The sequence below is a fragment of the Dasypus novemcinctus genome, chromosome 19, assembly GCF_030445035.2.
Source record: "Dasypus novemcinctus isolate mDasNov1 chromosome 19, mDasNov1.1.hap2, whole genome shotgun sequence".
Lineage (NCBI taxonomy): Eukaryota > Metazoa > Chordata > Mammalia > Cingulata > Dasypodidae > Dasypus > Dasypus novemcinctus.
Window position 1 is genome coordinate 78,502,765 of NC_080691.1, and position 24,336 is coordinate 78,527,100.

The 24,336-nt window shown below is 37.6% G+C and overlaps 1 protein-coding gene across 1 annotated transcript in view; it reads right to left on the reverse strand.

The window, feature by feature from the left end:
• LOC101439178 (adhesion G protein-coupled receptor E4-like) overlaps positions 1 to 23,925 on the reverse strand; it is a 50,666-nt gene extending 26,741 nt beyond the window's left edge. The window contains exons 1-2 of the mRNA XM_071209689.1: positions 23,793 to 23,925; positions 23,288 to 23,410 (exon numbers count right to left, since the gene is read on the reverse strand). Coding sequence (XP_071065790.1) covers positions 23,288 to 23,410; positions 23,793 to 23,925 — 256 coding nt within the window. The remainder of the gene's footprint in view (positions 1 to 23,287; positions 23,411 to 23,792) is intronic.
• Positions 23,926 to 24,336: the final 411 nt, after the last annotated feature.

Consider the following 24,336-nt stretch of genomic DNA (forward strand, 5'->3'; position numbering starts at 1 on the left):
TAAAGACCCCGGGATAGGAAACTTGGTCTGGGAGAAGGTGGAGTCAGAAAATTAACTACCCCCCTTGTAGCACACCTAAGGGAGAGGGACAGTAGGATGTGCTTTACAGGCTTCCAATAGCATATTTAGGGTTCCTGTCAAGGGGTGGATGCTCTCTCAAGAAATTAAGAATTATTATTTTCTCAGGTGAGTTGGCTCACCAGGGACCCATTTGAATTTCCTACAGGAGCCCTCACACAGGCTTCCTGCTGCCTTGGGAGAAAGAGAAGTGAGGAAGGGAGAAAGGGGGAAGGTCAGACTCCTAAGCCATTTATTGAATTGCAAAGAGGATTCTTTGCCTGAGGACTTGTCTGGTCTTTTTGTTTGTTTTCTTGTTTTTTCTTCCTCTTTACTCCCACCACCACACTTTTTTTTTCTTTTTCTTTTTTCTCTCTTCTTTTTTTATTGCTCTGCTTTTTTTTCTTCTTTCTTTTTCTATTTTTTTCTTTTTTTTTATATTAGTGCTGCAGGAATCATTTTTTATGTGCTGTTCTTCCTCATCCTCAATTTTCTCTTTTCTCTGCATACTGAATTTGGCTACCAATGCTATTCCCTTTCCTTTACATAATTCTCTCCTCCATCATTTATTGTTTCTCTTACATCCACCTCTCTCTTATTAGCCCCCAATATTCCTGACTTTTTATTTACAATACCTCTAATCTGTTTTCTATCATTTATTCACTCTTTATATTATTGTCCTCTCTTTTCTTTTTCACTCTCTCCTGCCACACTGATCTTTTAATTCATAGTATATTCCTCCCCATACTCAGTTTAATATCTCATTTTAGATACTCCACTTTTTTACGGTTATAACTATACACAGCTCCCATGAGTTCTATATCCATTCTCCTAGATCTCACATGGTTCTTCTGCTAACATTCTCTATCAGTATTACTATTATATTTTTCTTTTCTTACCACTTATGCTTTCTCTGAACCTAATATTTTCCTTCAAGGGAACTTAGCCAACAACAAGGAAATAGAATAAGAAGAAAAAAGTGACAAAGAAAAGACTTAACACACACACAAAAGCAAGAAATAATTAAACCCCAAGACTAGAATAAGAAGATAATCAACATAATAAACCCAACAAGATAAAATGATGACCAGACAGAAATAAAAAATGACAGATCATACCAAAAATCAGGATGCATGGCCCAATCCAATGAACAAACTGAAAACCAGGAAGAGAAGTGGAACATTGAACAAGTAATTAAAACTCTCAAAACATGTTTCATGTTCAATGAAGTGAAGGAAGAGATTAAGCATTTGAGAAAACACTTGGAGAGCATACAGAAGAAATTGTGACCATGCACAAAAAGATCACGAGATGATGGGGATCAATAGCACAATCCAAGAAGTATTTTGACAAGAAGTCAAAAATACATTCTCAGAAAATAACAGCACATTTGAAGAGGCAGAGGAAAGAATTAGTGATGTGGAAGATGGTACATCTGAAATCAAAGAGATAGTGGAATTAATCAATAAAAAAGATAGAAAAAATCAAGCAGGGACTTAGGGACCTGAATGACGATGCAAAAATGCACAAACATATGCATTATAGGCATCCCAAAAGGAGAAGAGAAGGGAAAGGGAACAGAAGGGGTGTTGGAGGAAATCATGGCTGAAAACTTCCCACATTTATTGAGGGAGATGCATATATATGCCCAGGAAGCACAATGCCCCCAGCAGGCCTACCCCAAGACGTGTACTTGTCAAATTATCCAATGTGCAAGACAAAGAGAAAATACTAAAAGCAGCAACAGAAAAAAGAACCATCACATACAAAGAAGGTTCTATAACATTAAGTGCTGATCTCTCATCTTAAACAATGGAGGCAAGAAGGCAGTGGTATGAAATAGTCAAGGCACTAAAAGAAAAGAAATTCCAGCCAAGAATACTCTATCCAGCAAAGCTAGCATTCAAAAATGATGGCGAATTCAAAATATTCACAGATAAACAGAAACTAAGAGAGTATGCCAACAAGAAACCTGCACTTCAAGAAATACTAAAGGGAGTTCTGCAGGAGGGAAGAAAATAAACAGGAGAGACAGAGTTGGAGGAGAGTGTAAGAACAATTAAAACTATGAAAAGAGAAAAAAATCAAACAACATAAGACAAACAAAAATCCAAAGAAAATATGGCTAATATAAGTAATTCCTTGAAAGTAATAACACTAAATGTCAATAGAATAAACTCACCTGTTAAGAGACACAGATTGGAAGATTGGATAAGGAAATATGACCCATCTATATGTTGTCTACAAGAAACTCATCTTAGACCCAGGGATTCAAGGAGATTGAAAGTGAATGGCTGGAAAACAAACTTACAAGCAAACAATAACAGATATAGCTATATTAATATCAGACAAAATAGACTTTAATGCAAAACAATTGTGAGAAACAAGTATGGACATTACATATCAGTGAAAGGGATAATATTTCAAAAAGAAAGAACAATCATAAACATTTATGCCCCTAACAAGGGTGCCTCCAAATATGTTAAGCAAGCACTGGAGTAACTAAGTGAAGGAATAGATGCCTCCACAATTATAGTGGGGGATATTAACACAACACCATCACCATTAGACAGAACATCTCAAAAGAGAATCAATGAAGAAACAAAGACTTTGAACAATATATTAGAGGAGCTAGACCTCATAGACATATACAGAACCTTACACCCAAATACAGCATGATATACATTTTTCTCAAGTGCACATGAATCATTCTCCAAGATAGATCACATACTAGGCCACAAAGAAAGTCTCAATGAATTCAGAAAGATTGAAATCATACAAAATAATATCTCTGACCACAGTGGATTGAAGCTGGAAATCTGCAAGGGCCAGAGACCCAGATTTGGCACCAAGATAGAGAAGTTCAACACACTCTTAGAAAAATGGTGGGCCAAGGAGGAAATATCAACAGAAATCAATAACTATCTTGAAACTAATGAAAATAATAACAGAGCATATCAAAATTTATGGGATGCAGAAAAAGCTGTACTGAGAGGGAAATTCATAGCCATAAAATCATACATCAAAAAAGACAAAAGAGCTAAAATTGCAGAACTAACTGAACAATTGGAGGGAATTAGTAAAAAAACAACAAACTAACACCAGAAAAAGAAGAAAGAAAGAAAGAACAAAGATCAGAGCAAAACTAAATGAAATAGAGAATAGGAAAACACTAAAAAAAATAAACAAAGCAAAGAGCTGGTTCTTTAAGAAGAGCAATAAAATTGAAAAACCCTTAGCTAGACTAACAAAGAAAAAAAGAGAGGAGATGCAAATACACAAAATAGGAAATGAAAAGGGCAATATCACCACTTACCCCACTTAAATAAAGACTATCATAAGAGGATACTTTGAAAAACTGTATTCCAATAAGAAAGACAATTTAGAGGAAATGGACAAATTCCTAGAAACACAAAAGCAACCTACAGTGACAAAAGAAGAAAGTGATGATCTCAGCAAACGAATCATATGTAAAGAGATAGAGTCAGTTATTAAAAACCTCCCAACTAAGAAGAGCCCTGGGCAAGATGGCTTCACAGGTGAACTCTACCAAACATTCCAGAAAGAAAGAATATCAATTTTGCTTAAACTCTTCGAAAAAATTGAAATAGAAGGAACATTGTCTAATTCATTTTATGATGGCAACATTACCCTAATACCAAAGCCAAACAAAGACACCACAAGAAAGGAAATTGCAGAACAATCTCTCTAATGAACCTAGATGCAAAAATTCACAACAAAATACTTGCTAATGGTATTCAGCAACACATTAAACAAATTATACACCATGACCAAGTGGGCTTCATTCCTGGTATACAAGGATGGCTCAACATAAGAAAATCAATTAATGTGATATACCACATAAACAGATTGAAGGAAAAAAATCTCATGATCATATCTATAGATGCAGAAAAAGCAATTGACAAAATACAGCACCCTTTCTTGATAAAAAAACACTGCAAAAGATTGGAATAGAAGGAAACTTTCTAAACATGATAAAAGGTATATATGAAAAACCCACAGCTAACATCATTTACAATGGTGAAATCCCAATATCATTTCCTCTAAGATCAGGAACAAGACAAGGATGCCCACTATCACCCCTTCTATGTAACACTGTGTTAGAAGTACTTGCTCAAGCACTGAGGCAAGAAACAGACATAAAAGGAATCCAAATAGGAAAGGAAGAAATCAAAATTTCACTATTTGCAGATGACATGATCCTATACATAGGAAGCCCTAAGAAGTCTACAACAAATTTCTAGAACTTATAAATGAGTTCAGTAAAGGCCGAGGGTATAAGATCAATGCACAAAAATCAGTAGTATTTCTGTACACTGATGATGAGCAATCAGAGGAGGAAATCAAGAAACAAATACCATTTACAACAGCAAATTAAAAAATCAAATACCTAGGAATAAATTTAACCCAACATGTAAAGGACTTATACACAGAAAACTACACAAAACTATTCAAAGAAATCAAAGAAGACCTAAAGAAATGGAAGAATATTCCCTGTTCATGGAAATGAAGACTAAATATTATTAAGATGACTATCCTTCCAAAACTGATGTACACATTCAATGCAATCTCAATAAATTTCAACACAGTACTTTTAATGAACTAGAAAAACTAACTCTGAAATTTATTTGGAAAAGAAAGAGGCCCCAAATAGCCAAAGATATATTGAAAAAGAAAATGAAACTGGAGGAATTACACTACCAGACTTCAAAACATATTACACAGCTACAGTAGTGAAAATGGCATGGTATTGGCACAAGGATAGACACACTGACCAATGGAACCAAATTGAGAGTTCTGATATAGCTCCTCATATATACAGTCATCTGATATTTGACAAGGCCACCAAGCCCACTCAACTGGGAGAGAATGGCCTCTTCAACAAATGGTGTCTAGAGAATAGGATATCAAAATGCAGAAGAAGGAAAGAGGATTACCATCTCACACCGTATACAAAAATCAACTGAAAATGGATCAAAGACCTAAATGTAAGAGCCAAAGCCAAAAAGACCTTGGAAAACAATGTGGGGAAGCACCTACAAGACCTTGTAATAGGAAATGGCTTCATGAACTTCACACTAACAGCACGAGCAGCAGAAGAACAAATGGATAAATAGGACCTCCTCAAAATTAAAGCCTTTTGCACCCCAAAGGAGTTTGTCATGAAAGTGAAAAGAGCCTACACAATGGGAGAAAATATTTCATAACCATATATCTGATAGGAGACTTATATCCTGCATATATAAAGAACTCCTATATCTCGAAAATAAAAAGACAAACAACCCATTTAAAAAATGGGAAAAAGATTTGAACAGACACTTCTCCAAAGAAGAAATACAAATAGCTAAAAATCACATTAAAAAAATGCTCCAAATCTCTAGCTATTAGGTAAATGCAAATCAAAACTACAATGAGATACCATCTTACTCCCATAAAACTGGCAGCTATCAAAAAAAAAAAAAACACAAAAAACAGAAGACTACAAGTGCTGGAGAGGATGTGGAGGAGTAGGAACACTCATCCACTGCTGGTGAGAATGCAGAAGGATCCAGCCATTGTGGAGGACAGTTTGGCATTTTCTTTAAAAACCAGCTATAGATTTGCCATATGACCCAGCAATTCCACTGCTGGGTATATACCCAGAAGATCTGAAAACAAGGACACAAACTGATATATGCACACCAATGTTCACAGCAGCACTATTCACTATTGCCAAAAGTTGGAATCAACCCAAATGCCCATCACCAGATGAATGGATAAATAAAATGTGGTATATACATACAATAGAATACTACTCAGCTATAAGAAGGAATACAGTACAAACACATGTGATAACATAGTCGAATCTTGAAGACCTTACACTGATTGAAGCAAGCCAGGCATTGAAAGACAAATACTGCATGACCTCTCTGATATGAAACAAGTGAACTGAGCTGTCTCAGAGACCTAAAGTCTGGAAGATAGGCTTAAAGGAATCTGGGGGGGATGAGGACACCTATATGGGTGAAGTCTATGACAAGCTGGAGGTAAGTATTTGTACAGGGAAGGAATAAGATGGGGGCATAGGGATACCTTTGGGTGGAGCTTTGTGGGATTGAGGGGGGCTAGGGTTGGGAGGATGGGTCAGATGACCCAAGGAATTGGAGGGAGGACTGGGGGGAAGCATTGAGTATGGGAGAATGTCAAGTATATGGTTGAAACTATACTGTTGAGAAAACTCTTTAGAAAATATAATAAGGAAGGATCACATGTTTAAGGTGCTTAAGGGGAGGCATCTGGTACAGGGCAAACTTCTAGGGAGTATGTGAGTGATCATTTTGTTATAGTGAGTTATATCATTGGGTGGAGACCCATACAATGAGTGTGAAGTTGTACCCACATCCTGGGGAGATCTGATGTTCCCAAAGAGAGGGAATTGTGTCTCTCAAGAGGATTGCTGGCTCCCAATTAGTTATGGCAGGTTACAATGTCAAGCCCTCAGCATTGTTACAGTATCTGTAAATCTGGTTCCTCAAGTAGTGAAGACTGAGTGTCACAGTGTGTCCTGAAGGGAGGGGGAGAGAGGTATAGCATGGATGGAAGCAGGGAACTGGGGGGCGATGGAAATGCTCCACAAGATCATGCAATGATGGACATGTCAACTTACATCTAAAGTGTATAAAAGTCTATAAACTAAAATGTAAACTATAATGTAAAACATAAGGAAACTAAAAATTTAGAAATTTGTAAGTCTAACATACAAACAATAATGTAAACAAAAATGGAACCATGTTTGATAGCTATGTTTCAAAATTTGTACATCACCTGAAGCAAATATAACATGAACATGTAAAGAGATCATTGCTGGGGAAAGGGGAAAAGGGTTTAATATTGGATATCTGGGAGCCCCCTATATTGTGTACATGAATAACTGTGATCTAAAAATTTTTTAAGACAAAAAAAAATTAGGAAAAAAAAAGGATGTAGACACTGAGGAAGAAATGAAAATGTCTTGCCACTGTACATATAGGGCAACACCTATTACAGTGATGAAAAATAAAACGTTAGAAACAGCTTTATAATATTTTTCATTTTAATAATACACCAATTTATTTTTACTTTATTTTAGTATTTCTAAATTATTATGTATTCTATTTCTAAACTTTAAACCCATCACTCTATTTCAATTTCTTATAATTGAATTCGGCAATATATTAGGATTCATTGTTGAAGAAGTTTTGGATCACAGAGAGGTTCAACTATGGCAGGGGAGGAACTCTGGTGTGGGGTGATATTGATGGGGGGTACATGGGTGAGGGGAGTTCTCCAGGGCAAGTATATAAGGAACATAAATATGTTAGGATGTATGTTGGGTGTTTTTATAGTAGTTACAGTTACAAACGTCAACTGAAGTAGTGCGGCGTTCCCACCCAGGGGAGCTCTGTCACATTCCCCAATGGAACAACAATAATCCCCATGTGCAACAGCAAAGATCAGCAAGGAAGGATGGTCCAATAATGAGCCCTTGATACTGATGACTATGCTGAGGAGGCTGTGTGTCTGAAAAATGAAATAGGTCTAGAGCTGTAGGGTGCCTAAGAGTTACCTCCTGAGAGCCTCCATGTTGCTCAAATGTGGCCACTCTCTAAGCCAAACACAGTATTTAAATGCATTACCTTCCCCCCAATGTGGGACATGACTCCTGGGGATGAGTCTCCCTAGCACCGAGGGATTACTACCAATCACTAACTGGAGAAGCAACTACAAAGATACTCGAATAAAAGGGTCAACTCAGACCAGTAGATCAAGTGTTAAATACTGCTCTTTGACCTTGAATAAAAGGGGGAAATGGCAAAGACAAATGAGTTGATATGGCTAAGAGTATTCCAAAAAGAGTTGGGAGGTCATCAGAGGGGTCGCGCTTACACACACCTCAGCAGGACCCCAGAAAAAGCCAAAATAGATTCAACCCAAGGCACTGGTTCTTCTGTAGGCTACAGAGATCCACAGGGTATACACTCATAGCAGAAGGATTTGGAGTTCTGTGCCATGTCAGAGGACCCTACTTTGGAATTTGTGCCCCTAAGTGTGACAGAGCTGGACTCAGATGTGACTTTTCTACACATGCCTTTTCTGTCACTTTTACTAAACCTGTGGTTGGCGTTAGGGATGGCTCATACTCAGGAGACTTGAATCTCTGGACTGCCCATGTGCCAACTGGGCCCTGAGCCTCAGCAGAGTGGCAACTCCTATTCTCTGGTTCGATGGTGTTACCCAGGTCAGCTTACAGGGAGGTGAAGATGGTCAACCACCACACCAGGGAATTAAAAGTGCTTACAACTGTAAGCAGAGGAATTGCATCCATCATCTATGCGGAATCTAAGCCCCCTCTTGATCTAGAGGTGGAGGGGACATTGCCATCCCAGGGTCCACAGAATGGAGGAATAAAATATGGACTAGAGTGGACTTACTGATATTCTCCTATAAAACTATTGATGAGTAATAGAAGATATTGTAGCATTGAGGTGGAGAAAGTGGCCACAGTAGTTGCTGAAGACAGGAAGAGGGTAGAAGAGATGTGATGTGGGGGCACATTTGGGATTTTGAGTTGCCTTAATGATATTGCAGGGTCAGATGCTGGACTTTATATATCCTGCCATAGCCCACTGAATGTACTGGGGGAGAGTGCAAACTACAGGGTAAACTGTTATCTGTGTAGTGCAGCAGTGCCCCAAAATGTGCCCACTGAGTGTGATGAGGGTGCTGCAATGATAAGGAAGATTGTTGGTGTGGGAGGAGTGGGGTGGGGGTGGGGAGAAAAATAAATAAATAAATAAAGATCAATAGATAGGTAGATAAATAAATAAAAGATATGCTATGACAGTTGCTGTTAGGTTTAAAAACAGTTTTATTCACACGCCATACAATCCATTCAAAGTGTGCAATCAATTGTTCTCATATAATCACAGAGTTGTGCACTGATCACCATAAGATAATAACTTTCTAATTAAAGAGCTTTACCATCTGGAAGGTATTTGTTGGGGATTGACTCGTTTTGCCACAAAAGCTTTATTCAAATCTTAGTGTGCATTCCTGTGGTTTGAATTCTATTGAAGTATATCACTCATATATTGGAATATATATAAATAAAAAGTATAGTAAAAGTTGTGTGTGGAAAAATATACCAACTATACCAAATTTAAGCTATGAACCATGGTTAGATGTAATAGACCGATGATGTTTTTTCACAATCTGTAGCAAGTGTTCCACAACAATGTAATATGTTGGTGGAGGGGAGGTGTATGAGAATTCTGCACATTATAAATGATTGTTTTGTAAGCTCACAACTTCTCTAATAAAAATGGATTTTAAAAAAGGTTGTGACCTTAAAAAACAGACATATATCACTATACAGGGCTCCCATACATCATCACACCACCAAAATCTTGATTGTTGTAAAACATTGGTCGCAAACTATGAAAGAGAATCATCAAAATATTATTACTTACCAAGGGCCAACTAGCAATGCATCTGGAAAAAGACCTTGATGAAAAGTGGGAAATGGCAAATACAAATAAGTTCTTATGGCTAAGAGATTTCAAAGTGAGTCAGGAGGTCATTCCAGAGGTCATACTTACGCATGTCCCAGCAGGATCTCATTGACTGCCACAGTAAACAGTGCCTCAAATAGCAGGGCTCCTGAGGGCTCTAGAGACATCCAGACAATGCAAGCAGGGCAGACAAGCTCAGGAATTCAGTGCCTTGTTAGAGGGCCTTACCTTGGAATTTATGCTTGCTAATGTGAATAGAGTTAGACTCGTTTATAATTTCTCCACACATGGCTTTACTGTCCCTTCTATTAGAACTTAAAATTAGCACTATACTTGTTAAATATACATCCTAGAGACTTCAGTCTTTGGTCCATCCATGTGCCAGTTGAGCCCTGAATCTCAACGAAATTGCAACACCTACTCTCCAGTTCATTTTACTCACCCGGGACAAATAACAAGGAAATGGTGTGGACAATCATCCCAAGAATGGAAAATGTCTCCAAGTGCAAGCAAGATAGTTCCATCCTTCTGCATCATGGAATCTAAGCCCTTTCTCAATTAAAAGAAGAGTGGATATCACCATATCCAAGCCCTCAAGATTGGGGAATGAACAATGGACCAAAGTAGACTTGTTGGCATAAAATTTTTCGAAGTATCCTCATATGATACTCTTTAATTCTGTAGGGTCAGTGGTGATATCTCCTTCCTCCATTCTTATTTTATATATTTGCATCTTTTTTTCCTTTGTTAGTCTAGCTAAGGATTTTTCAATTTGTTATCTTCTCAAAGAACCAACTTTTGGTTTTGTTTATTTTTTCTAGTGCTTTCTTATTTTCAATTTCATTTAGCTCTGCTCTAATCTTTGTCATTTTCTTCTTTCTATTTGTTTTGGGGTTACTTTGTTGTCCATTTTCTAATTCCTCTAGGTTTGCAATTAGGCCTTTGATTTTAGCTCTTTCTTCTTTTTTTATGTAGGCATTTATGCCTATAAATTTACCTCGCAGCACTGCTTTTGTAGTGACATGATCCTATACCTCAAAAGCCCTGTGGAATCTACAACAAAGTTTCTAGAGCTTATAAATTAGTTTCAGTAAAGTGTCAGATTATAAGATCAATATGCAAAAAACAATAGCATTTCTGTACAACAATAATGAGCAATCTACAGAGGATATTAAGGAAAGAATCTTATTTATAATAGTAACTAAAGAATCAAATACTTAGGAATAAATTTAAGTAAAGATGTAAACTACTCGTATCCAGGAAACTACAACTACATAATGCTGTTAAAGGAAATCAAAGGAGACCTAAATAAATGGATGAATATTCCCTGCTCTTGGATAGGAAGACTAAACATCATTAAGATGTATACCCTACCAAATTGATTTAAAGAGCTAATGCAATCCCAATAAAAATTACCACAAAATTATTTTACTGAATTGGAAAAGCTAACTATGACATTTATTTGGAAGGGCAATGGGCCCTGAATAGCCAAAGGTAAACTGAAAAAGAGAAAATAAATCAGAGGAATCACAATACCTGACTTTAAAACATACTACAAAACTGCATGGTATTGGCACAAGGATAGACACACTGACAAATGGAACCAAATTGAGAGTTATGATACAGATCCTCACATATACAATCAACTGCTATTTGACAAGGCCACCAAGTCTGTTTAGCTGAGAGAATAGCCTCTTCAACAAATGGCACTTGGAAAACTGGATATCCATATCCAAAAGAATGAGAGAGGAACACCACCTCACACCTTATACAAAAATTAACTCAAGGTGGAACAAAGATACAAATATAAGAGGGAAATGGATTTGGCCCAATGGATAGGGCATCTGCCTACCACATGGGAAGTCCAAGGTTCAAACCCAAGGTCTTGACCTGTGTGATGAGCTGGCCCACACACAGTGCTGATGTGCACAAGGAGTGCCCTGTCACGCAGGGGTGTCCCTGCACAGGGGAGCCCCATGCACAAGGAGTGCATCCCATAAGGAGAGTTGCCCAGCACGAAAAAAGTGCAGCCTGCCCAGGAATGACACCACACACACACAGAGCTGACACAGCAAGAAGATGCAACAAAACAAGACACAGATTGTGGGTGCTGCTGACAAGAATACAAGCAGACACAGAAGATCACACAACGAATGGACACAGAAAGCAGACAACTGGGGGGGGGGGTAAGGGAAGAGAATTAAATAAAAAATAAATCTTAAAAAATATATATATATAAAAGCCAAGACCATAAAGCTCCTAGAAGATAATGTAAGGAAGCATCTACAATATTGTATTGGGAAATGGTTTCATGAACTTTATACCCAAAGCACAATCAATGAAAGAAAAAATAGATAAATGAGACCTCAAAAGTAAAAACTTTTGCACATAAAATGAGTTTGTCAAGAAAGTGGAAAGCAGCCTAACTCAAAGGAAGAAAATGTTTGACTACCATGTATCTGATAAAGACCTAAGATCCAGCATATATAAAGAAATCCTACACCTCAAAAATAAAGACAAATGACCCATTTTAAAAATTGGCAAATGATTTGAATAGGCACTTCTCCAAAGAAGAAATACAAATGGCTAAAAAAACATATGAAAAGATGATAAGCATCACTAGCTATTAAGGAAATGCAAATCAAAATCACAATGAAATACCAACTTATACCCATTAGGTTGGCGGCTATTAAAAAATGGAAAATTACAAGTGTTGGAGAGGATGTGGAGGAATGGGAAGCCTTTTCCACTGCTGGTGGGAATGTAGAATGGTGCAGCCATTGTGGAGGACAGTTTGGCAGTTCCTCAGGAAGCTAATAGAACTGCCATATGATCCAGCAATTCCACTGCTGGGTATATACACAGAAGAATTGAAAGTAGGGACACAAACAGATAAATGCACACCAATGTTCATAGTGGCGTTATTCACTATCGCCAAAAGTTGGAAACAACCCAAATGCCCATCAACAGATGAATGGATAAACAAATTACAGTTACACATGCAATGGAACATTACTAAGTTGTAAGAACGAATATAATATTAACACATGAGATAACACAGATGAATCTTGAAGATCTTAAGTTGAGTGGAGCAATCCAAGCACTGGAGGACAAATATTACATGATCTCACTGATATGAATGAAGCAAATTGAGCAGACTTACATAACTTATAAAATTGTGTGGGAAAGAGTGTAAAATACAATGTAAACAATAGTCCAAGTTTAGTAGCAATCAGTTGTAACAAATGTACCACACTAATGAAGGATGTTTTTAATGTGAGAAAATGTGAGAGGGGTAGGAAGTGGGGCATATGGGAATCCCCTCTATTTTTTATGTAACATTTATGTAATATATGTATCTTTTTAAAAAAGTTTTACTAGTATGTACATATAAAAAAGACAATTGACAAATTGACAAACTGGAATAAAATACTTGCAACATAGTCCCCAGAGAAAGGGCTAGAATCCAATTTATTTTTCAAAATTGTTTAAATTGAGAGACAAAGAAATAAGTATCCAAAAAAAAATGATAGAAAAACATGAGCAGACAATTCACACAAACATATATAAAAATGACCCTTGAATCTATGAAAAAATATTTCAAAATTATTCATGCTTAGAGAATAAAGTGAAAACTATAAAACTATATTTAGATATAATTTATACCTTGCCAAATGACAAAACTTTAAAGTATGACAATGAATTCCACTGGTAAACAAGTGCCCATAAATTACTATTGGAAGTGCAAACTGGTATAATCCTTCTGCAAATAACCTAATTGAAATACGTAAGTATGTTTTTATCTTTCACTCAGCCATCTTATTTCTAAGTCTCTACTCTAAAGACCCGTGTCCCACAACTATTGGAAACCACTTAAATTCCCATACATAAGAGAGTGCTGAATAAACTCTGGTGAATCCACTCAAGCAATTACTATGCAGCTGAAAACAAAACAGGGAAGACATCTAGGAACTGGCGGATTTGGAGTGATACCTAGGACATACTGTTAAGTGAAAAATGCAAAGTTCAAATAATCATATATAAAGTGCCATCAAAAGTATTAAGGTCATGAAATGCAAGGAATGATCATGGAGCTGATATAGATTGAAGAAGTGATAACTAAATGAAATGTGGGACTCTGAAATAGTTCTTGGAGCAGGAAAAAACATGAGACAAATTGGTGAAACTTTACTATAGCATATCACCTGTATCAATACTAATTCCCTGTATTTTTTAAATGAGTTGTGGCCATAAAATTTGTTAATATTAGGGGAAGTTGATAGAAATCAATGACTACCTTGAAACAAATGATAATGATAACACAACATACCACAATTTATGGGATGCAGCAAAAGCAGTAATGAGAGGGAAATTTATAGCCATAAATTCATACGTCAAAAAAGAAGAAAGAGCAAAAATTGAAGAACTAACTGCACATTTGGAGGAATTAGAAAAAAACAACAAAGCAATCCAACAGGAAGAAGAAGGAAGGAAATAACAAAGATAAGAGCAGAACTAAATGAAATAGAAAACAAGAAAGCACTTGAAAAGATAAACAAGGCCAAGAGCTGGTTTTTTGAGAAGATCAATGAAATGGACAAACCTTTAGCGAGACTAACAAAGAAAAAAGAGAGAAGAAGCAAATAGACAAAATAAGAAATGAGAAAGGAGATATCATCACTGACCCCACAGAAATAAAAACTATCATAAGAGGATACTTTGAAAAACTATATTCCAACAATGACAATTCAGAGGAAATGGACAAATTCCTAGAAACACATAAACAGCCTATATTGATGAAAGAAGAAATTGATGATCTCAACAAACCAATCACAAGTAGCATAAAGAGATAGAATCAATCATCAAAAACATCCCAACTAAGAAGAGCCCAGGGCCAGATGGCTTCACAGGTGAATTCTAAAAAACATGCCGGAAAGAACTAACACCAATCCTGCTGAAAGTCTTCCAAAAATTCGAAACAGAAGGAACATTGCCTAACTCCTTCTATGATGTCAACATTACCCTAGTACCAAAGCCAATTAAAGACACCACAAGAAAGGAAAATTACAGACCAATTTCTCTAATGAACCTAGATGCAAAAATACTTAACAAAATACTTGCTAATCGTATTCAACAACACATTAGATGAATTATACACCACGACCAAGTGGGATTCATTCCACGTATGCAAGAATGGTTCAACATAAGAAAATCAATCAACGTAATACACCATGTAAACAGATTGAAGGAAAAAAATCACATGATTATATCTATAGATGTAGAAAAAGCATTTGACAAAATACAGCACCCTTTCTTGATAAAAATGCTCCAAAAGATCGGAATACAAGGAAATTTTTTGAATATGATAAAGAGTATATATGAAAAACCTATAGCCAACATTGTTTACAATGGAGAAATCCTAAAATCCTTCCCTCTAAAGTCAGGAACAAGACAAGGATGCCCACTCTCTCCCCTTCTATTTAACATTGTCTTAGAAGTACTTGATTGAGCACTGAGGCAAGAACCAGATCTAAAAGGCATTCGAATTGGAAAGGAAGAAGTCAAAATTTCATTATTTACAGATGACATGATCCTATACATAGAAAACCCTGAGAGGTCTACACCAAAGCTTCTAGAACTCATAAATGAGTTTAGTAAATTTGCAGATTATAAGATCAATGCACAAAAATCAGTAGCATTTCTGTACACCAATAATGAGCAAGATCAGGAGGAAATCAAGAAACAAATACCATTCACAATAGTAAATAAAAAAATCAAGTATTTAGGAATAAATTTAACTAAAGATGTAAAAAACTTATACACTGAGAACTATACAAGACTGTTCAAGGAAATCAAAGAAGACCTAAATAAATGGAAGAATATTGCCTGTTCATGGATAGGAAGACTAAACATCATTAAGATGTCTATCCTCCCAAAACTGATCTACACATTCAATGCAATTCCATTAAAAATCAACACAGCCTTCTTTAAGGAACTAGAAAAACTAACTATGAAATTTATTTGGAAAGGAAAGAGGCCCCGAATAGCCAAAGACATATTGAAAAAGAAAAATGAAATTGGAGGAATCACACTACCTGACTTCAAAACATACTACAAAGCTACAGTAGTGAGAACAGCATGGTATTGGCATGAGGAGAGACATACAGACCAATGGAATCGAATTGAAAGTTCTGATATACAACCTCATATAAAGAGCCATATACTATTCGATAAAACCATCAAACCCTCTCAACTGGGAGAGAATGGCCTATTCAACAAATGGTGCCTGAAAAACTGGATATCCATATGTAGAAGAATGAAAGAGAATTACCATCTCACACCTTATACAAAGATCAACTCAAGATGGATCAAGGACCTAAATATAAAAGCCAAGACCATAAAGACCTTGGAAAGCAGCATAGGGAAACATCTACAAGACCTTGTAATAGGAAATGGCTTCATGAACATCACACCAAAAGCACGAGCAGCAAAAGAACAAATAGATAATGGGGACTTCCTCAAAATTAAAGCCTTCTGCACCTCAAAGGAGTTTGTCAAGAAAGTAAAAAGGGAGCCTACACAATGGGAGGAAATATTTGGCAACCATATATCTGATAAGAGACTTCTACCTTGCATATATAAAGAACTCCTATATCTTGAAAATAAAAAGATAAACAACCCATTTAAAAAATAGGAAAAAGATTTAAACAGACACTTCTCCAAATAAGAAATGCAAATGGCTAAAAAGCACATGAAAAAATGCTCCAAATCTCTAGCTATCAGGGAAATGCAAATCAAAACTACAATGAGACGCCATCTTACTCCCATAAGATTGGCAGCTATGAAGAAAACAGAAGAATACAAATGCTGGAGAGGATGTGAAGAAATGGGAACACACATCCACTGCTGGTGGGCATGCAGAAGGATCCAACCATTCTGGAGGACAGTTTAGCAGTTTCTCAGAAAACTAACCATAGATTTGCCATATGACCCAGCAATACCACTGCTGGGTACACTCCCAGCAGAACTGAAAACAAGGACACAAACTGATATATGCACACCAATGTTAATAGCAGTGTTGTTCACTATCACCAAAAGTTGGAATTGACCCAAATGCCCATCAACAGATGAGTGGATCAATAAAATGTGGTATATACATACAATGGAATACTACTCCTCTGTAAGAACAAATACACTACAAGCACACGTGATAAAATGGATGAATCTTGAGAACCTTATGTTGAGTGAAGCAACCCAGGCATTGAAGGACAAATACTACATGACCTCAATGATATGAAATAAGCAAGCTGCCTCAGAAAGCTAGAGACTGGAAGATAGGCTTACAGGAAATCAGGGGGTGGAGGAAGGAAGTGAGCTGACGTCTGCAGGGGTGGAATCTATGATGAGCTGGCGGTAAGTATGTGCACAAAGAAGAGATAAAATGGGAGCATGGGGTTGCCTTTGGATGGGGCTTTGCAGGTTTGAGGGGGACTGGGGATGGGCGGATGGGTAATATTGCCCAAAAAATTGGGGGGAGGGAGGGGCAACATATAAACATAGGAGATTGTCAGGTGTTGGTTGAGAGTAAAATGCTGAGAAAACTGTATCAAAATATAATTAGGAGGGTTACCTCTTTAGGATGCTCAGAGGGGATGGTCTGAAATGGGACGGACTCCTGGGGAATGTCTGAATGCTCATTTTGCCAGGGTGGGTTTTACCATTGGGTAGAGACCCATGTAATGAGAATGGGTCTCCACATCCTGGGGAGGACTAATGCCATCAAATAGAGGGAACTGTATCTCTCGAGAGAAAGGGTTCCCAGGGTATTAGGGCAGTTGAGCAAGTCAGGCCCTCAACACGGTTGCAATTATCTCTGAACATGGCTCCTCAGAAAATGGAGATTGGCTGTCGCTGTGGGCCCCAAGGGGAGGGGGAAATAGATGTTGAATGGATGCAACCAAGGTAAATGTGGGGACAAGAGAGGTTTTCGTGAGAGTACACAAGGATGGATATAAAACATGTAATATTACACAAAAAACATATAGGGGACAACAGACTAATAATGTAAACCATAATGTAAAACATAGGATAACTAAAAAATTTAGAAAACTGTATAGCCTAAAGTATGGACCACAATGTAAGCACAGATGTCACCTTGTTTGGAAGCTATTGTCTCGGAGTCTGTACATCAGTTTCAGTAACTATGATATGAATAAGTTAAAAGATTATTGCTGTGGAAGGGAAAAGGTTTTATGGTGGATGTGTGGGAGTACTGTATATTGTATATATGAATTACTGTGATCTAAGGCTCTTGTGAAGAGAAGCTCAATAATTAGGAAAAAAGAAAAGAAAAGGATAGGATGTAGAATTTTTCCAAATCAATATGTATTCTATACCTAACCTTTAAACTCATCAGTATATTCCATTTTACTAGTAAGGGAACCTGACATTATATTGGGCTTCACTTTTCAGGAAGTTTTGGATCACAGAGTGGTTCAACAATGGCAGAGGAGGAATACTGGTATGGTATGTTATTGACAGGCGATATATGGTTGACAGGGAGTTATACAGGGCATGTGTCCAGGGTGCATGGAAATGTTTGTATATACTCATAGTGGAAACAATTAAAACAACAGTTGGGGGGCTACTGGGTTCCTGGCTGGGGGGGGGCCTCTGTCGTGGTCCCTAGGGGAGCAGCGGCAGTCCCCCAGGTGCAAAGGTAAGGACCAGGAAGGAATGAGGGTTCAACAGTGAGTCCCTGATAGTAATGACTATGCTTGTGAGCCTATACATCTGAAATAAGAACAAGGCCTAGAGCAGCACTGTGCCTAAGAGGTCGCTCCTGACAACCTCCGTATTACTCCAATGTGGCCAGTCTCAAAGCCAAACTGAACATGTAAATGCAATGCCTTCCCCTCAGCATGGGACATGACACCCGGGGATGAGCCTCCCTGGCACCGAGCGATCACTACCAAGTACCAGCTGATGACGAAACTAGAAAATGACCTTAAATTAAAGGTTCAATGCAGACCAGCAGAATATCCCTGTCTACATATAATAACAGGAGTTAAAAATGCTGTTTGAACTAAAGTAAGGGGGAAATGGAAAAGACAAATGAGTTCATATGGCTATAAGTCTCTAAAAAAGAGTCTGGAGGTTGTCAGAAGGATTGCCCTTATGCACACCTGAGCAGAGTCTCAGAGACAGGTAAAGTAGATACAACCCCAGATATTGGTCCTTTTGAGGGTTAAAGAGACCCACAGGTTCTATGGTCATGGCAGATGCGGTTCACTGCCATGCCAGTTGTACCTTCTTTGGAGCTGGTGTTTCTGCGTGATGCAGCTGGACTCAGATGGGATCTCTTTTCACAAGCTTTTCATGCTACTTTACTGGAATTGTAGTGGTTGCTGGGGTTTAAGATATATTTAGGGGATTTGAATCTCTGGACTGACAATATGATAGCCAGGCCCTGAGCCTCAACAGACTTCAGCTCCTACCCTCTCATTTATTAGACTTACCCCACTCAGCTAACATGGAGTTGAAGAATGTCAACCACCACACCATGGAGCCTAGAGTGCCTACAACTGAAAGCAGGAGGATTGCATCCAATATCCATGTGGAATCTAAACCCCCTCTTGACATAGATGTGGAATGGGCACAACCAAGCCAAGGTCCACAGGAAGGAGGAATACACTAAGGATCAGAGTGGACTTAATGATATCCTATTCATGAACTATTGTGGTTAGTAATTGAGAAAATGTGGCATTGGTGTGGAAAAAGTTGCCATGGTTGCTGCTGGGTGTGGGACATGGGAGGAAGAGATGAGATGTGCAGGCATTCTCGGGACTTGAAGTTGTCCTGGGTGGTGCTCCAGGGACAATTGCCAGATGTTGTACAGCCTCCCATGGCCCACTGGATGGAACATGGGTGAGTGTGGGCTATGGTGTGGAACACGGGACATGTAGTGCAGCGATGCCCGGAGATGTACTCACCATACACAATGGATGTGACATGATGATGGGGGAGAGTGTTATTGGGGGGAGTGTGGTGGGGTGGGGCCGGTGGGGTGAATGGGGACCTCATATTTTTTTAATGTAATATCTTTTAAAAAATGAATAAATTGAGTAGAATTTGGAAAAAAAAATGAAGCAGTAAACAGACTTATTGCAGCTGAGCCCAGAGAAACCCAGGAAGCCTGAATCCTTGCAGACATTGGCAGCCATCTTGCTCCAACATGTGGAAATAGACTTTGGTGAGGGAAGTAACTTATGTTTTATGGCCTGGTAACTGTAAGCTCCTACCCGAAATATATACCCTTTATAAAATCCAAAAATAAAAATAAATAAATAAAGTGACAGAGAACTTGGCAAAAAAAATGAAGACACTGGGTGAGCATAAAGAACAATTTGAAAGCCTGCAAAGAAAAGTAACAGAGCTTATGGGAATGCAATACAAAATGGATGAAACTTTAAAAATACATTAGAGGCACATAACAAGAGATTTCAATTGATGGAAGACAGAAATAGTGATATTGAGGATAGAACATCTGAACTAGAAAAGACAGGAGAACATAAGGAGAAAAGAATGGAAAAAATGTTACAGAGTCTCGGGAAAAATGACAATGTGATAGAACATCTGAACTAGAAAAGACAGGAGAACATAAGGAGAAAAGAATGGAAAAAATGTTACAGAGTCTCGGGAAAAATGACAATGTGAAATGCACAAAAGGAGAAGAGAATGGAAAAAAGGGAGAAAGAATATTTGAGGAAATAATGACTGAAAATTCCCCAACCCTTATGAAAGACATAAATATCAATATTCAAGAAAGAGAGTGCACCCCAAACAAAATAAATTCAAACAACCTACACAGAGACACATACTATTCAGCATGACAAGTCTCAGAGATAAAGAGAGGGTTCTGAAAGCAGCAAGGGAAAAGCAAAATGTCACATACAAGGGAACCTCAAAAGATTAAGTGCCAACCTGCCATCAAAAACCATGGATGTTAGAACACAGTGGAAAGATATAGCTAAGGTTCTGAAAGAGAAAAACTACCTGCCACAAATTCTGTATCTGGCAAAACTCTCTTTCAGAAATGAGGTTGAGTTTAAAGTCTTTACAGACAAACAAACATAGAGAGTATGTTACCAAAAGGCCAGATCTCCAAGAAATACTAAAGGGAGTGCTGCAGACTGAGAGGTGATAAAAAGAGTGAGAGACTTAGAGGAGAGCGTAGAAATGAAGAGTATTAGGAAAGGTAACCTAAAGGGTAAAAGACAGTAGTAAGATTTGACAATGGAAAGCAAAAGGATAAGGTGGACCAAGTAAGTAAGCCTTTACAGTAGTAACATTGAATGTTAATGGATTGAATTCCCCAATCAAAAGACATAGACTGACATAATGAACAAAAAATATGAGTCATCTATATGCTGTCTACAGAAGACTCACCTCAGACAAAAGGTTACAACCATACTAAAAGTGAAAGATTGGAAAAAGATATTCCAAGCACATAGTAATAAAAAAAGATATGGAGTAGTGATGCTAATATCTGACAAAACAGATTTTAAATACAAAACTTCCATAATAGGTTAAGAAGGTCACTATATATTAATAAAAGTGGCAATTCCCCAAGAAGAAATAACTTTTATAAATATTTATGCACCTAAGCTGGGTGCCCCAAGATACATGAGACACACATTTGCAAAACCAGTGGCAGAAATGGATGTCTCTACAATATTAATTGGAGACTTCAATACACCACTCTGAGCATAGATAGAACATCTGGACAGAGGATAAACAAAGAAAGAGAGGGCTTGAATAATATGATAAATGAAATAGACCTAACTGATATTTATAGAGCATTACACCCTAAATCAACAAGCACTTATGGATCCTTCTCCAGGATAAACCACACGTTGGGTCATAAGACAGGTCTCAACAAATTTTTAAAAGATGAAATTGTACAACATACTTTCTCTGATCATAATGAAATGAAGCTGGAGATCAATAATGGACAAAAACAGGGAAAATTCACAAATATATGGAGATCAAACAACACACTTTTAAATAATCAGTGTGTCAACAAAGAAATTGCAAGAGAATTCAGCAACTACCTTGAGATGAATGAGAATGAGAACACAACATATCAAACTTATGGGACATTGCAAAGGCAGTGCTGAGAGGGAAATTTATAGCCCTTAGTGCTCACATTAAAAAAAAAGAAGAAGAAAGAATTAAAATTGAAGATCTAACTGCACATCTATAGGAACTAGAAAAAGAAAAACAAACTAATCTCAAACCAAGCCAAGGGAAAGAAATAGTAAAGATCAGAGCAGTAATAGACGAAATTGACTTTTAAAAAAAGAAACAATAAAGAAAATGTTGGTTCTTTGAAAAGATTAAAATAATTGACAAATCCTTAGGCAGACTGACAAAAAAAAGAGAGAAGATGCAAATAAATAAAATAAAAAACAGGGGGGACATTTCCACTGACCCACTCTTTCATAATATGTAACAAGTATTTCACAACAATGCCAGGTTTTGGTGGTGGGGACATGCATGAGAGCCTTGTGTGATGATATGCATCTTTGTTTAGTATTTTCACTTATTTTGTCATACATATATTGTTTATGTATGTTCATTTGTGAATGATATACTTAAATATTTTAAATAATTTTATTGACACATACTTCACAAACCCTACAATTCATACATTTTTAAGTGTACAACTCAATGTTTTTTAGTTGTTTTTTTTTTGGTGTGTGTGTGGTGTTTTTTTGCCTGTTGTCTGCTTATTGTTTTGTTCATTGTCTACTCATTTTCTTTAGGAGGCACCAGGAACTGAACCTGGGACCTCCCATGTGGGAAATGGGTGTTCAACTCCTTAAGCTACATCTACTCCCCTTCAAAAAAAATTTTATTTAAAAATATGATTCTTGCCCTGTGAAGTTTGAAGGCAAAAATAACCCAGTGCTTGAGACTTCATGATTCCAGAATCTTGGAATCTCAACTTTCCTCTCCATAAGCACCATTGGATGTTTTGATGATGATGGGAGGGGTACAATGGTGAGGGACTTATCTATAGGTCATGATCCAGCCCTGACATTTCCCTTTTTCTGATACTTTTACACCAGCACATCTATATTACCAGTGTTTGTGGGTAAGGGTTGGAACCATGTGCCCCATAAAGACATGTTTGGATCCTAATCCTCACTCCTGTCCATGTGAACTCATTTCTAAATAGGTCCTTAGAAGATGTTATTATTAATTAAGGTGTGGGCTCATTTGTGGATAAGATCTTCAAAGAACCTGTTTAGATAAGGCTAAATTCAATCAGGAGGGGTTGTAAACTATATGACTGGAGGCCTTATAAGAAAAGGAAATTGGACACTGGAAGTAGCAGCCAGAAGTCAGAAGAAGCCAGACAGAAAAGAGAAATCACCATGAAATGGAGGACTGCCAAACCAGAATGCTACTGACTCCAGGAGACAGCATGACTTTACTGATTTCTTGAATTTGGACATTAGCCTCTGAAACTGGTAGCCAATAGATTCCTGTTGTTAAGCCTAACAGTGTATGGTATTTGTCACAACAGCCCTGGCAAAAATAGACAATATGGCATAAAAGGATGTCACCTAATCTCTTACAAACTCCAAGATGTGTGAATAGTGCATCTTTACCTTCACATTTCTCATAGGACTCCATGAAGTATTTTCTCCCAGACATGGACTGGAATCCACTATGACAAACACAGTGGGTATGGTTGTGGCAGTCAGCATTTTTAGGGCATGGAGGACAGAAAGCTGTAGGGAATACAGACCCATTGAAACATTTGCTCAGGCATTCATTCAAGAAATATTCAATGAGCACCTACAAGGTAACAGATGCTGTAGGCATCCTTTTTTTTTTATTTTAAAAAAATTTTATTTAAGTGTATCACTCAAACATAAACATGTATAACAATAAGTGTATAATAATAGTTGTAAACTTACAAAACAAACATACATGGCACCATACAGGGCTCTCATAACTCAACCTACCACCAATACCTTGTATTATTGTTAAACGTTTTAAACTAATGATTAAAGAGCATTGTCAAAATATTACTACTAACCAAAGTATTTTCATCCATCCCATGACTGAACATAGAAGCTCTTGGTACCCATCTATATCCCATTCTCTCACCAATCTTGCCTGACAGGCAACTTCCAGCCGTGAGTACCTGCATTTCTTTGACTAGGACTTTCTCTGGCCACCAGAGTCCTCTTTGCTCTTGGTGTGGCCTATCAGCCATGTCCACCCCCTTGGAAGCCCCCATGTCCCTAAATAAATAAACAAAATAAATCAGTGTTTTTTTAAAAGTCAGTTTCCTTGTCCATTGGGAGCAATTATTCTGAGGTGCAAGCTCCAAGTTATGTCCAGCATTTTCCCAGGGATTCTAGCTCCAGTTACTCATATGGTAGCTTGATAAAGGTCTCTGACTGGCCCCTTGACTTCGCATCTTACTTCCCACTCTCAACTGGTGTTTCTGGGAGTCACAGGCCAGGTTAAGTTCCTCAAGTCCTTTTCTCAGCATCTGCTTCTGCTGGCACCCAGCCTAAGACATGGTATATCACATGGGAACAGGCTTTAGGGAAAGAAAGTACAGAGTCTCACATTGGCTCCAACACCCACCAGCTGTGTGACCTTGAGCCAGTCATTTCCCTCATTGGTCAAGTGGAGATAATAT